The sequence below is a fragment of the Peromyscus eremicus genome, chromosome 3 (genome assembly GCF_949786415.1).
Source record: "Peromyscus eremicus chromosome 3, PerEre_H2_v1, whole genome shotgun sequence".
In the NCBI taxonomy this organism is placed as follows: Eukaryota; Metazoa; Chordata; class Mammalia; order Rodentia; family Cricetidae; genus Peromyscus; species Peromyscus eremicus.
Window position 1 is genome coordinate 60,665,072 of NC_081418.1, and position 14,838 is coordinate 60,679,909.

The following is a 14,838-nucleotide window of genomic DNA, read 5'->3' on the forward strand; positions in this document are numbered from 1 at the left end:
GTAGTGGATATCTGTTCTATCTATGACCTTGAAGTACAACCCCTAGAGATGTAGCAAGTAATTGTCCTACCTACCTATGACCTGGAAGTACCTGCCCCTGGGGTGTGGCCTCAGGGCTACCCTTTAGACCTGAAACACAGGTACATTGCTCTCTTCTCTCCCTCATGGGCTTGGATGCTGGAACAGACTCAGGTTGAAGAACAATGTGGTACTGTACCTAGGCCTTCCAGGACCCTACGATAAATCTCCTGTTCTATAGTGAGCCTTCCTAATAAATTCCTTTACCCTTTAAGCAGACTCCGTGGATATCTCTTAATAGCTACCCTTCTGCTAGCAGTATGAATAAATTTATTTAATCTAAATTTGAACTGCTCCTAAGTCTTTGGTTTCTCACAGTGAATTCAAACATCCACTGAGCCCCAATTCCACCAAGAGGAGCTACAGGATTTACATTTGTGCTGCTAGGTTTCAGACTTGCTTTGGTTTGATCTTCCCCTGTATTCCCATTCCTCCCTTTTGGAATGGGAATGTTCATTCTGTGCCACTGTATATTAGAATATGTTGCTTGGTATTTGATTTTACAAGGGGTCACAGTTAAGAGACTGCCTTAAGTCTCAGAAGAGACCCTAGCCTTTGAACAGTGTTGGAATTGTTAAAGACCATAGGGACTTCTGACATTGGAATAAATGCTTATTTGTACTGTGAGATGGCCCTAAGTCATTGGGGACCTGTTGTGGAATATTAGTTTAAGATGTGTTACATTCACTTACGCTGTGGAATATTTGTTTAATGATGCAAAGATGTGTTACATTCTTTTATGTTGTATTTGTTTAACTCTGTGAAGCTGTGTTACTTTGCTTGCCTAAAACACCTGAAAGAGCTGAATAGCCAATAGCTAGGCAGGAGAGAGATATAGGCAGGGCTAGTAAGCAGAGAGAATAAATAGGAGCAATCTAGGCTAGAGAAGAACAAGAGAGGAAGGGGCGAGAAAAGGAGGAGAGGATGCTGAGGGCCAGCCACACAGCCAGCCACTGAGTAAGAAGGAAAAAAAGATGTATAAAATAAAGAAAGGTAAAAAGCTCAGAGGCAAAACGTAGCTAAAGAGAAATGGGATAATTTAAGTTAGAAAAGCTGTTTAGAAATAAGCCAAGCTAAGGCAGGGCATTCATAAGTAAGAATAAGTCTCCGTGTATTTATTTGGGAGCTGGTTGCTGATTTTTTTTTTTCCGTTAAAAACAAAACATAAACAAACAAAAACCCATCCAACTACAGGGACCAGGAGGTGATTGCTGTAGCCTGAATGTAAAAGGCTCCCCACTCCCATGAGCTCATGTGTCTCGACACTTCATTCACAGCTGGGGATGAGCCTCAATTGAAGTGAGGCCTGGCTGGAAGAAGTGGGTCCTTGGGGTTGGACCTTAAATCTTCCTGTCCTGTTACCTGTTCAGCCAAGATATGAAGTGAGGATTCCCAGCTGCACACTCCTGCCACAGTAGAACTGCCTGCTGCCATGCCTTTCTCTCCATGATAGACTGTACCCTCAAACCGTAAGCTGAAATAAACTCTTTCTTAAGTTGCTTATCAGTGGTTACAACAACGAGAAAAGTCACTAATACACATGTTTGGATAGACAAAAACAAAAGGTTGGAACCTATGCAGCAAGAAACAGTCTTCTGGGGTTGGGGATTTAGCTCAGTGGTAGAGCGCTTGCCTAGCAAGTGCAAGGCCCTGGGTTTGGTCCTCAGCTCCAACAACAACAAAAAAAGAAACAGTCTTCTGCAGTTAAAGACAGACACTTGAGACTGCAGAACCAGAATGCTAGGCCACTTCCCCAAACTTCAGATTTCTCCTCCATTAATGAGCAAATCAAAAAGTACTTCCTTTGTCAGGGACAGAGTAATTGCAATACAAGTGTGAGCTTATTGTGGTCATTTCAAACAGATCATCCTGGTGGCTACTAGGGTAGAGAAGGTTGGACTGTCATACTCCTCTGGAATGGTATTGCACCATGATAGCAGTAACTAATAGGCTAACAGGAAGCAGATTAAATGTCAATGAGGGAAATGGAATCAAAGCCAGTTTTCGACTTATTAGGAATCAGCAAATATTTGACAATCCTGGCCACCATGGGCACTGGTACACATGTGGCACACACATAAACACACAAACAAAAAAACCTAACCTTTGGGACTAGTGGGATGGTTCCATGGGTAAAGATACTTGTCACTAGGCTGAAGATCAGTATCTGCCAGGCTTTATTATCATAATAATAGCTACTATTTGTGTTTACTGTGCTATCAAAGTGCATGTGTATGTATCCTTTAATTGCCACAGCAATCTCATTTACTGATATTCCCTTTTTCATATGAGAAAACTTATAAATTCCAGAACTAAGATTTAATCAAAATCTCTTTGGTTTCTAAAACCTAGAATTTTCTCCAGTGCCATACAACCTTGGAGTCACTACTGAGGTCTAATGAGCTCTAAGCACAGACACTAGGCTGAGTGTTTGGACCTATTAGATGAGAGGTCAAATCAATCCTGCTAAGGCAACTGCTTTCTCCTTTTTTTTCGTCATCTTCACAGCTGAAACAAACACTGAACTTTTCTAGCAACGACACCATTCCTGCAGCAAACACACTCTGTAACAGGGACAGCACTCACTGTGCAGATGCTCATTTGGCTTAGAGGCTGTGGTCTGGCTAGTCAACAATGGCTGTCCCTGACATTTCTGCCACGAGTCTGGTGGTTGTTCAGTCCGTGAGGTTGGATGTCTCAACTGGTCTTCAGTATATGTCAGAATCCCAAAGAAGTAGGTTCTAATCCTAGTGAAGGAATGCCTCAGCGGCAGGATAGATGAACTTGCCAGTGAGAATGAGGGCAAACAGGCAAAATGCAAGAAGTGTCCTTCTCTCATGTCCTTTCATGTGGGCTGCCAGTAGAAAGTATGGCCCAGATTTAGGGTGAGCCTTTCCACCTCAAAAGATTCAATTAAGAAAAATTTCCCACAGGTGTGCCCTCCTGCTTGAGTTTTAGTTGATTCCAGATATAGTCTAGATGACAACCAAGATTAACCATCATAGTCCATACTTTGTCAGCTTGACACAAAATCACATCTCCTATGTCATGCTTAATTTCCAAATGAAAATAATAACCAGGTCATAATTCTGCCTAACATGACATAACTATCCCACGCACAACTGCAAACATATTATATAGTTTAGAATAGGTGACAATGTCCCCTGATGAATGTTTTACTCTTTTAGTGCCTGATAACATAAACATGATAATCACTGTCATTGTCTCAATTGACGTTACATTACGTGATAATGAAATAGAGGAAAGAAAAGACAAATGTAGATGTAACCAACCTTCTTATTAAATAAGAAACACAGAACCAATGCAAAGAAGAAAGCCAAGAGGTCAGAGCTAAGAGCTAAAACCTTACCCTTCCTCCTGCGGTGGTCCTACCTCTCCAAACCAGAGCTACCCCTGTGTTTAAGTCTTTATATAGAGTTCCTGTTCTGCCTTCTCATTGGTTGTAAACCCAACCATATGACCGCCTCGTCATGGCCTGTCTGTATAGGCCTCCAGGTTTTTTATGATTGGTATTGAAATTAAAGGCATGTGTATCCAATACTGGCTGTATCCCTGAACACACAGAGACTTACCTAGCTCTGCCTACCAAGTGCTGGGATTACAAGCGTATGCCACCACTGCCCTGCTTTCCTATGGCTTGCTAATAGCTCTGACCCCCGGGCAACTTTATTTATTAACATACAAATAACATTTTAATACAAATAAAATATCACCATAGACAAATATTATTTAATGCAGGTGTATATATGCATAAGCATGTTCTTAACAAACTACAACAGGAACACTCATGCCAATTACAACCTATGTTTCTGCAAATAGTCACATGCCCTTAGCTGGCATTTATAATTACCTTCCTCTACTACCCATGCTGTATTTCTTCCACCCTCAGCAAGCTCCTGTAAAAAGCTGGGCAGGAGTGGTGGTGTGCTTGTTAACTTCAATGTTGGGGAGGCCAGCCAGCAAAGTTTTTTTTAAATTCATTTTACATACCAACCACAGATCCCTCCTTTCATACCTCCTCCCGCTCTCCCCCAGCCTCCCCCAACCCCGACAAACCCCCATCCCTTCCTCCAAAAGGGTAAGGCCTCCCATGGGAGTCAGCAAAGCCTGGTATATTTAGTTGAGGCAGGACCAAGCCCCCTCCCCGCTGGTAATGGGCTCCAGAAAGCCAGCTCATGTACCAGGGATAGATCCTAATCCCACTGCCAGGGGCCCCTCAAACAGACCAAGCTACACAACTGTCTCCTGTATGCAGAGGGCCTAGTCTGGTCCCATGCAGGTTCCACAGCTGTCAGTCTAAAGTTCATGAAGGTTCCATAGCTGTCAGTCTAAAGTTTGTGAGTTCCTATGAGCTTGGTTCAGTTGTGTCTGGAGATTTCCCCATCGTGATCTTGACGCCCCACCTCCACCCCTTTGCTCATATAATCCCTTTTCCCTCTCTTTGACTAGACTCTCGGCCTAGTGCTTGGCTGTGGATCTCTGCATCTGCTTCCATCGGTTATTGGATGAATAGCCAGCATATCTTAATTGGGAAGTTCCAGGTCCTAGTGACAGACCTTGTCTCAAAAAACAAAGTGAACAGCTCCTGAAGAACAAGACCTGAAGCCAACCTCTTGCATCCACATAAACATGGAAAGAAAGGGAGGGAGGGAAGGAAGGAAGCTGGAATGGACAGTGTGCAAGGGTAGGAAGCAGTTGCTCTGATGAGTATAGGATCAGTGTGGAAGTTTGGCTTTATCACCGATATTCCCTAAAATCAGAGGATGTGCTGGCTAGTTTTTATGTCATCTTGACACAGGCTAGAATCATCTGGGAAAAGAAACCTCAATTAAGAAAATGTTACCACTAGACTAGCCTGTAGACAAGCCTGTGGGGAGCATTTTCTTTTTCTGTTTTTGTTTGTTTGTTTGTTTTGTTTTGTTTTGTTCTGTTTTTCAAGACAGGGTTTCTCTGAGTAACAATCCGGGCTGTCCTGAAACTCACTTTGTAGACCCGGCAGGCCTCGAACTCACTGAGATCCGCCAGCCTCTGCCTCCCAAGTGCTGGGACTAAAGGTGTGCACTACCACCGCCCAGCAAGGGGGGCATTTTCTTAATCAGTGATTGATGTGGGAGGGCCCAGGCCACTGTACCAACCCCCGGAAGGTGGTCCTGGGTATTCTAAGAAAGCAGATTGAGCAAGCCAGTAAACAGCACTCCTCCAGGGCCTGTGCTTTTCCAGCTGACTTCCCTAGCTGATGGGCTACAAGCTATAAGATGAAATAACCCTTTCCTGCCCAAGTTGCTTTTGGTCATGGTGTTTAATCACAGGAACAGAAATAAGACAGAAGACCAGAGCTAGGCATGATGGCCTATGTCTACAATTTCTGATACTTGGGAGGTTTAGGCTGGGGGAATCTCAAGTTTCTAGTCTTGCCTGGACAATACAGCAAAATTCCATCTCTAAAATTTAAAATTTAATGTAATAAAATCAGAAGACCAATTCTTTCCACATGTGAAATTAGACTCCTCAGCCACTTCCAAAATTCAATTGCCCTTCAGGGCACGGACCCAGGCTTGGCTCTTGAACAAAGCATTTCTCTATATTACACAGAAAGACAACTGTTACTCCAATATGATATGGTTAAACCCCAGGGTTCTAAATTTATTCCCAGAAGGACTGCTGCTTTATAATTACTTTTTTTTTTTTAAAGCAATCATTCTATAAGAGGAAAAGGAAAGACAAATGCATAAAAGTCAAGTAATACTAAGATATTCCTTTAAACATTACTTTCAAAAGCAATTTATAGAGACTAAAATTTCAACTTAATAAATTAGTATTTCATTAGGTAAATGATTAAATTTTAATTGGGAAGGGTACTTCAGAGATGGCTCAGTGGGTAAAGTGCTTGCTGTATATGCATGAGGACTTCAAGTTAGATCTCCAAACTACAGTACAGTAGTCAACATATGTTAACACTTGGGGGTGGCGGGCGGGTAGAGACAAGAGGATCCCTGTAGCTTGCAGGCCTGTCAGCCTAACTAATTGGCCTCTGCATGCAGTGTGGAATATGTACATGTACACACAAACACATAGATTTATTAGTATGTTACACCAGACTATGTTTCAAAATTTCAATTAGGAAGAAATGTCTACATGATCTGCAAAGAACTGGGAAAGCATAGTATCAGCTTTTAAAAACCCCACTGCTGATATGGGCCCAGGCCTTGGGCATGCTAGGTATGCTGGTTAGTTTTTTATCAACTTGACACAATCTAGGGTCATTTGTGAAAACACTAGAGAAAATATCTCTAGCAGATTGACCTGTAGGCAAGTCTGTGGGGGCATTTTCTTGATTAATGATTAATGCGGGAGGGCCCAGGCCACTATGGGTGCTAACCTATTCCTCCATGGCCTCTGCTTTGGTTCCTGACTTGGTTTCCCTCAATCATGGGAAGTAACTGCAAAGTGTAAGCCAAACTTACCCTTTCCTTCCCAGTCACTTTGTCATGGTGTTTATCACAGCAAAGCAAGACACTAGGCAGCGCTGTCCGACCCACACTGACCCATTACAGTGGGACAGGGATAGACAGTGTAGAGGTTCCTCCACCCTGTATTCTTCCTGGAGCCATTCCAGGGTTAACCAGAATCTGATCTTCTTGACGGAGAATCCCATAGAAAACAACCCAACTCTATTCTAGGAACCAAAGGTTAGGATGCCCCCCACCTCCCACCAGCTAGTTAACTGCCTGTCCTAGCCTCTGTTAAAACTTCTCACTTCAAACTACTTCCTCTTTGAAGCCCCCTGCAGATACTAAGAGATACCTTGATGAAGCCTCTGCCCTTAAAAAAAAAAAAAATTCTGAACACTCCTAGGTGTCACCTCCACAAACTCTTGGGTGTGGTCCCAGCCAGCTTGAATAAAGACTTTCAACTGGTTATACTGTCTGAGTGTTCATCTCTAGTGGGCAACCAGTAACAAAAGGAACGTGAACATTTTTTTTAAAAATTACATTGACTAAGTGCATGGATGCACGTGCAGGTTATGTCTTGGCACATGTGTTGAGGTCAGAGAACAGTCTGCAGAAATTAGATCTACTCTTTTACCATGTGGGTCCTGGGGCTCTAAGTTGTGTTGTAAGGCTTCATGGCAAGTCCTTTACCTAATAAGGATCTTGCCAGCCTCTGCCTTCCTTTTTTGAGACAGGGTCTCATGTAGCCCACGCTGAACTCAAACTCACTCTGTAACAGGATAGCCTAGAACTCTTGCCTGGTTTTATGTGGTGCTGGAGATCAAACCCAGAGCCCTGAGCATGCTAGGCTAGCACTCTAACTACCAATTGAGTGAGTTACAGCAGCAGCTTTGCGGAACTTTTGATGGCAGAATGCTGACCACTTTCATTGGAGATGAAGTTTTGACACATTCTCTCATCTTCTCTGTATTAGTTACTTGTCTCATTGCTGAGACAAGAACACCTGACAAAAAGCAGCATAAGGGAGGGAGGGAGAGAGGGTTTATTTTGTCTTGCAGTTCCAGAAGACACAGACCACCATGGCAGAGAGGCAGAGTGGCTGATCACATGGCATCTACAGTCAGGAAGTAGTGATGAATACTTGTGCTCAGCTCACTTTCTCCTTTTACTCAGTATGGGACCCCAGCCCATGCAATGGGTAAAGCCCGTATTTAGGATGGGTCTTCCCACCTCAATTAACCCAATCTTGAAAATCCCTCGTAGACATGACGAGGGATTTGCTTTCGTGGTGGTCCTAAAGCCCATCAAGCTGACAACTGAGATAAACTATCCTGATCTTCTAACTTTTCCTAAGGAAGAAAAGTTCATTTGCATATGCCCCCCACTCTACACGATACACCCTAGGTGTCCTGGAGCTCCATATGTAGTATAGGCTGGCCTCCTATGCTGGGGTTTCAGGCATGCAGCACTGGACTGGATAGAGGTCTCCTAACTGGCATTTTAAGAGCAGGGAGCCGGGCAGTGGTGGCGCACGCCTTTAATCCCAGCACTCGGGAGGCAGAGCCAGGCGGATCTCTGTGAGTTCGAGGCCAGCCTGGGCTACCAAGTGAGTTCCAGGAAAGGTGCAAAGCTACACAGAGAAACCCTGTCTTGAAAAACCAAAAAAAAAAAAAAAAAGCAGGGAATACTCTACTGCATTCAGCAGTATAAAGTTGAGGATGATGCTGAAGGCAGAATCCAGTGACTGGGAGCTAAGGAAGCAGAGGCTGAGGGCACAGACCACTCTGTAACAAGCAAAGAAATGGGACTAGAGCTGGGCGGTGGTGGCACACACCTTTAACCCTACACTCAGGAGGCAGAGGCAGGCGGATCTCTGTGAGTTTGAGGCCAGCCTGGTCTACAGAGTGAGTTCCAGGACAGGCACAAAGCTACACAGAGAAACCCTGTCTTGAAAAAAAAAAAAAAAAAAAAAAAAAAAGAAATGAGAATAGAGGTGGGGGCATCACAGGATAACATCTTGGTTTTGCTTTTATCTTGTTTTAAGTTAGGATTCTGGCAGAAAAGACCAGTAGAAAAAAATTCAGAAACCAACCATGGTGGTACATGCCTGTAATCCCAGTACTCAGGAGGCATAGGCATCATGAGTTCAAAGACATCTTATCTATATAGTTCAAGGCCTGCCTGGACTATGAGAGACCCTGCCTCAATAAAACAACAACAACAAAAAAAAGAAGTGCAAAAGGAAATGGCCATAGAAGTAGCATGATGGAATTCTTTTCTCTTTATTTTAAAAAAGTGTATTTTAGCAGGTGGTGGTGGTGGTGGTGCACGCCTTTGATCCTAGCACTCGGGAAGCAGAGGCAGGCAGATCTCTGAATAAGAGGCCAGCCTGGTCTACAGAGTGAGTTCTAAGACAGCCAAGGCTACACAAAGAAACCCTGTCTTGTAACAAAACAAAACAAAACGAAGAAAAAAGTATATTTCAGGGGCTGGAGCGATGGCTCAGTGGTTAAGCGTAGTTGTTGCAAACTCAATGAGAAAAACCACATGATCATCTTACTAGATTCTGAGAAAGCCCTTGACAAAATCCAAGACCCCTTCATGATAAAAGTCTTAGAGAGATCAGGGATACAAGAAATGTAACTAAATACAATAAAAACAATATACAACAAGCTGACAGCCAACATCAAACTAAATGAAGAGAAACTCAAAGCAATTCCACTAAAATCAGGAATAAGACAAGGCTGTCCACTCTCTCCATATCTGTTTATTCAATACAGCACTTGAGGTTCTAGCTAGAGCAATAAGACAACAAAAGGAGATCAAGGGAATATAAATTGGAAAGAAAGAAGTCAAACTTTTGCTATTTGCAGATGATATGATAGTATACATAAGTAACTCCAAAAATTATACCAGGGAACTCCTACAGCTGATAAACACCTTCAGTAAAGTGGCAAGATATGAGATTAACTCAAAAAAAAAAAAAAAGCCCTCCTATATACAAATGATATATGGGCTGAGAAAGAAATCATGGAAACAACACCCTTCACAATAGCCAAAAATGATATAAAATATCTTGGGGGTAACTCTAACCAAGCAAGTGAAAGGCCTGTATGTCAAGAACTTCAAGTCTTTTCAGAAAGAAATTGAAGAAGGTATCAGAAGATGGGAAGACCTCTCTCTTATGCTCATGGATCAGTAAGATTAACATAGTAAAAATGTCCATCCTACTAAAAGCAATCTACAGATTCAGTGCAATCCTCATCAAAATTCCAACACAATTCTTTACAGACCCTGAAAGACCAATCCTCAATTTCATATGAAAAAACAAGCAAACAAAAAACTCAGAATAGCTAAAACAATCTTGTACAATAAAAGAACTTCTGGAAGTATCACCATCCCTGATTTCAAGCTCTTCTACAGAGCTTTAGTAATAAAAACAGCATGGTATTGACATAAAAACAGACAGGTGGATCAATAGAATCGAATCAAAGACCCTGACATAAATCCACACACCTATGGATAGCTGATTTTTGACAAAGAAGCCAAAATTATACAATGGAAAAAAGAAAGCATCTTCAACAAATGGTGCTGGCATAACTGAATGTCAGCATGTAGAAGAATGCAAACAGATCCATATCTATCACCCTGCACAAAACTCAAGTCCAAGTGGATCAAAGAACTCAACATAAATCCAGCTACACTGAACCTGATAGAAGAGAAAGTAGGAAACAGCTTTGATTGCTGGCACAGGAGAAGAATTCCTTGATACAACAGTTAGCACCGACACTAAGATCAGTAATTAATAAATGGGACCTCATGAAACTTGAAAGCTTCTGTAAGGCAAAGGACACTGCCAATAGGACAAAATGGCAGCATACAGATTGGGAAAAGATCTTTACCAACCCCACATCCAACAGAGGGCTGATTTCTAAAATACATAAAAAATTCAAGAATCTAGACATCGAAAAACCAAATAATCTAATTTAAAAATGGGGTACAGATCTAAACAGAATTTTCAACAGAAGAATCTCAAATGGCCGAGAACCTCTTAAAAGAAATGTTCAACATCCTTAGCTGCCAGGGAAAAGCAAATCAAAATGACTCTGAGATTCCATCTTACATCTGTCAGAATGGCTAAGATCAAAAACACTGATGACAGCTTATGTTGGAGAGGATGTGGAGTAAGGGGAACACTCTTCTATTGCTGGTGGGAGTGCAAACCTGTATAGCCACTTTGAAAATCAATATCGCAGTTTCTCAGAAAATTGGGAATCAATCTACCTCAAGACCCAGCTATACCACTCTTGAGCATATACCCAAAGGATGCTCAATCATACCATAAGGATACTTGCTCAACTATGTTCATAGCAGCTTTATTCATAATAGCTAGAACCTGTAAACAATCTTGATGTCCCTCAACTGAAGAATGGATAAAGAAAATGTGATACACTTACACAACAGAGTATTTATTACTCGGCTGTAAAAAAAAACGATGACATCAGGAAATTTGAAGGCAAATGGATGGAAGTAGAAAAAAAAATCATCCTGAATGAGCTGACTCAGATCCAGAAAGACAAATATGGTATGTACTCACTCATAAGTAGATATTAGCTGTAAAACAAAGGATAACCATGCTATAATCCACAGATTCAGAGAGGCCAGGTGACAAGGAGGGCCCAAGGGTAGATGAATGGATCTCCCTGGGAAGGGGAAATAGGAGATCTCATGGTAGATTGGGGGCAGGTGGGGATGGGAACATGAGGGATTGGGTTGGGGGGTGGTTGGAGAGAGGGAAATAGAAACCTGGTGTAAGGGAAACTCCTGGGAATCTACAAGAATGACCCCAGCTAAGACTTTTAGTGACTACATAGCCTGAACTGGCCATTTTATGACCCCAGCTAAGACTCCTAGCAACAGTGGCTACATAGCCAGAACTGGTCATCTCCTGTGACCAGATTGGTGACTACCCTAATTGTCACCAGAGAGCCTTCATCCAGTAACTGATGGAAACAGGTGCAGAGACCCACTGCCAAACATTAGGCTGAGCTCAGGAAATTCTGCTAAAGAGAGGGAGGAAGGATTGTACGAGCCAGAGAAGTCAAGGACATCACAAGAAAACCTACAGAAACAACTAACATGGGCTCATAGGAGCTTACAGTGTCTCAACCAATAACCAAGAAGCCTGCATAGGACCAACCTAAACCCTCTACATATATGTGACAGTTGTGTAGCTTGGTCTACTTGTGGGACTCCTAACAGTGGAAGCAGAGGTTGTCCCTAATGCTTTGGCTGGCTTTTGGTACCCTGTTCCTCAACTGGATTGCCTTGCCCAGCCTTTATACATGAGGAAGTGCTTATTAGTCCTACTACAGTTTGATATGCCATGTTTTTTTTTTTTTTTTTTTTTTTTTTTTTTTTTTTTGGTTTTTTGAGACAGGGTTTCTCTGTGTAGCTTTGCGCCTTTCCTGGAACTCACTTGGTAGTCCAGGCTGGCCTCGAACTCACAGAGATCCGCCTGGCTCTGCCTCCCGAGTGCTGGGATTAAAGGCGTGCGCCACCACCGCCCGGCTCTGATATGCCATGTTTTGTTGATACCCATGGGAGGCCTTCCCCTTTCTGAACAGAAATAGAGGAGGAATGCATGGGGGCAGGGAGGGGTAAGGACTGGGAGAAGACGAGGGATGTAAAATAAATAAATAAATAAATAAATAAATAAATAAATGTAATTTTTTTTTAAAAGAGTATTTGTTGCTTTTGTAGAGGGCCCAGGTTCAAGTCCTACTATCCAAATGGCAACACAGAACTGCCTCTAACTCATTTCCAGGGAATCTGATGATCCTTCTGGGTTCTGTGGGCTCAGGCACATATGAGGTACACACATATGCACAAGGCAAAACATTGAAATAAATACAATTTTTTTTTTGTTTGTTTTTTTTTTTTGTTTTTTCGAGACAGGGTTTCTCTGTGTAGCTTTGCGCCTTTCCTGGAACTCACTTGGTAGACCAGGCTGGCCTCGAACTCACAGAGATCCTCCTGGCTCTGCCTCCCGAGTGCTGGGATTAAAGGCGTGCGCCACCACCGCCCGGCGAAATAAATACAATTTTAAAAGTTAAAAGTTTATGTCTGTGATTACACAAAGCTAATTATTTTTAAGTAAATGTTATTTGTACTTAATATTTGTCTCTGGCAAAGGGGCCACCCTGTAGCTTTTTTTCCCTATGAAAACCAACAATTGCTATCAATATTTATAGCAATAAATTATAGCAATATTTCCTATGCAGGTGCCATCTTCATTGTATTTACAGAAATGCCTGGAGAGGGAGCTGGGAGGGAAGTGGGAAACAGTGTCGGTGTCCTGTCCAGTGTCTGTGGGTTTCCCCCACCTCCACTTACACTGGGAAACACATGCTCTACCTATTTCTTAGAGCTCACTTCCCAGCATTCTCTATGTTCTAACTCTATAGAACCACTGGCTGTTCCCTAAATCAGTGGTTCTCAGTCTTCCTAATGCTGCGACTCTTTAATACAGCTCCTCGTGTTGTGGTGACCCCCAGCCATAAAGTTATTTTCCTAGCTACTTCATAACTGTAAATTTGCAACTATTATGCATCATAATGTAAATACTTTTGGAGACAGAGATTTGTTAAGGGGGTCAAGACCCACAGGTTAAGAAACCCTGCCTTAAATGTTACCTTGTTAAATTCAGACAATGCCTGAGCTGCTTCCTCTGCTTAGACTGTCACCTCACCATCCTCCTCATCCTCAACAAACCACATCAGATGGTCCTTAAAATGCCAGTTCAGGGGCTGGAAATTGTAGCTCTGGTGGTAGAGCCTTTGCCTGCTATTCAGGGAATCCTGGGTTCCATCCTTGGCAGTGCATAACCAGGCATGATGGCACACACTTGCAATCCCAGCATTTGGGAGGCAGGAGGATCAGAAGTTGAAGGTTAGGGGCTGGAGAGATGGCTCAGCAGTTAAGAATGGATACTGGTCTTAACAGAGAACAGGAGACTCAATTGCTAGTAACTCCAGCTCCTGAGGATCTGACACCTTCTTCTGGCGGCCTCTGGCCTCCAAATGCATCTGCACTCAAGGGCACATACCAACCCATAGACATACATGCATATACACAATTTATATAAATAAAGAAAAGAAGTTTAAGGTTGTCTTTAGTTGCACAGCAAGTTCAAGGTCAGAATGAAAACATTTAAGTATCTCCTCCTGTAATTTGCTTTACAGACCCTCTTTTGGATGGCATGCTTTTACCATCTACTGTATATTTTAAGGCAGCTTCCATTATTATTGTTTGTTTGTTTGTTTGTTTGTTTAAGAGGTCTCACTATGTAGCCCCCTGGCTGGCCTGGAATTTTCTATATAAACCAGGCTAACTTCGAACTCATGGAAATCTGCTTACCTCTGCTTCTTTAGTGCTGGGGTTACAGGTGTGCACCACCACCACCACACCTGTCCACCTTTTGTTGTTTTTTACTCCTCTTAGCTGACACAGTCCTTGAGCCATTAATGCACATGGTTAATGGTTCCATTCCTGAATGAAACGGCCTGCGTGGCTCAGGAGAGACAGACTACAAATGTATTCTGGAATAGCGAGGGCCGGATGCCACAAGCAGATGAAAGGGGTGAAGCAAGCTACTTAAAAACCACCTATCCCGGAAAACGTCTGTAGACGCCTCAACTGGCGGCCCTCCGTTTCCCCAGCTCCTGCAGCTCAGCTCGCCAACGCTGACAGGCTCCCTGGAGGGTGTGGCGCCATCCCCACCGTGGCCCTGGGCGCCGGGCGCCAGGCGACCTCCCCTAGTGCTGCGCGGCTCTCCCACCGTCCCGCAGCACTCACCTCCGTCCCGGATTCGGCCTTGCGAAAGTCGCTGCACATTGCCCCGTCAGCGCCTCAGGCTCAACTTTCCCGCCAGCAATGCCATTTGGCAACAGCCCGTCAGACCAGCGGGCCCCGTGCGCGCATGCGCGCTGTGCGGGCGCGGGGGTGGGTGGGGTGGGGAGAGCATGCGCAGTAAAGCCGCCCCGCCCTCTCCGTGACGGCAGTGTTGTGCGTCTCCTTTTTCACTTCGGTCTCCTTGGAAACCTGGAGTCTGTTAGTCCTTAGGTTTTCTTTTATGTTATTATTCTCGACTTATCTTTATTAGGCAAAATTAACAACATGTACTTGATTTTTAAGTTTTATTTGGGGTGTTTTCCAATACGGTCTCCATATGAAGCCCCGGCTGTCCAGGAACTCGCTCTGTAGACAGGTTGGCCCCAAACTCCGC

General features: G+C 43.3%; 1 protein-coding gene across 1 annotated transcript in view; it reads right to left on the reverse strand.

The window, feature by feature from the left end:
- Xrcc2 (X-ray repair cross complementing 2) overlaps positions 1–14,526 on the reverse strand; it is a 31,010-nt gene extending 16,484 nt beyond the window's left edge. The window contains exon 1 of the mRNA XM_059256647.1: positions 14,409–14,526. Coding sequence (XP_059112630.1) covers positions 14,409–14,447 — 39 coding nt within the window. The 5' untranslated portion in view covers positions 14,448–14,526. The remainder of the gene's footprint in view (positions 1–14,408) is intronic.
- Positions 14,527–14,838: the final 312 nt, after the last annotated feature.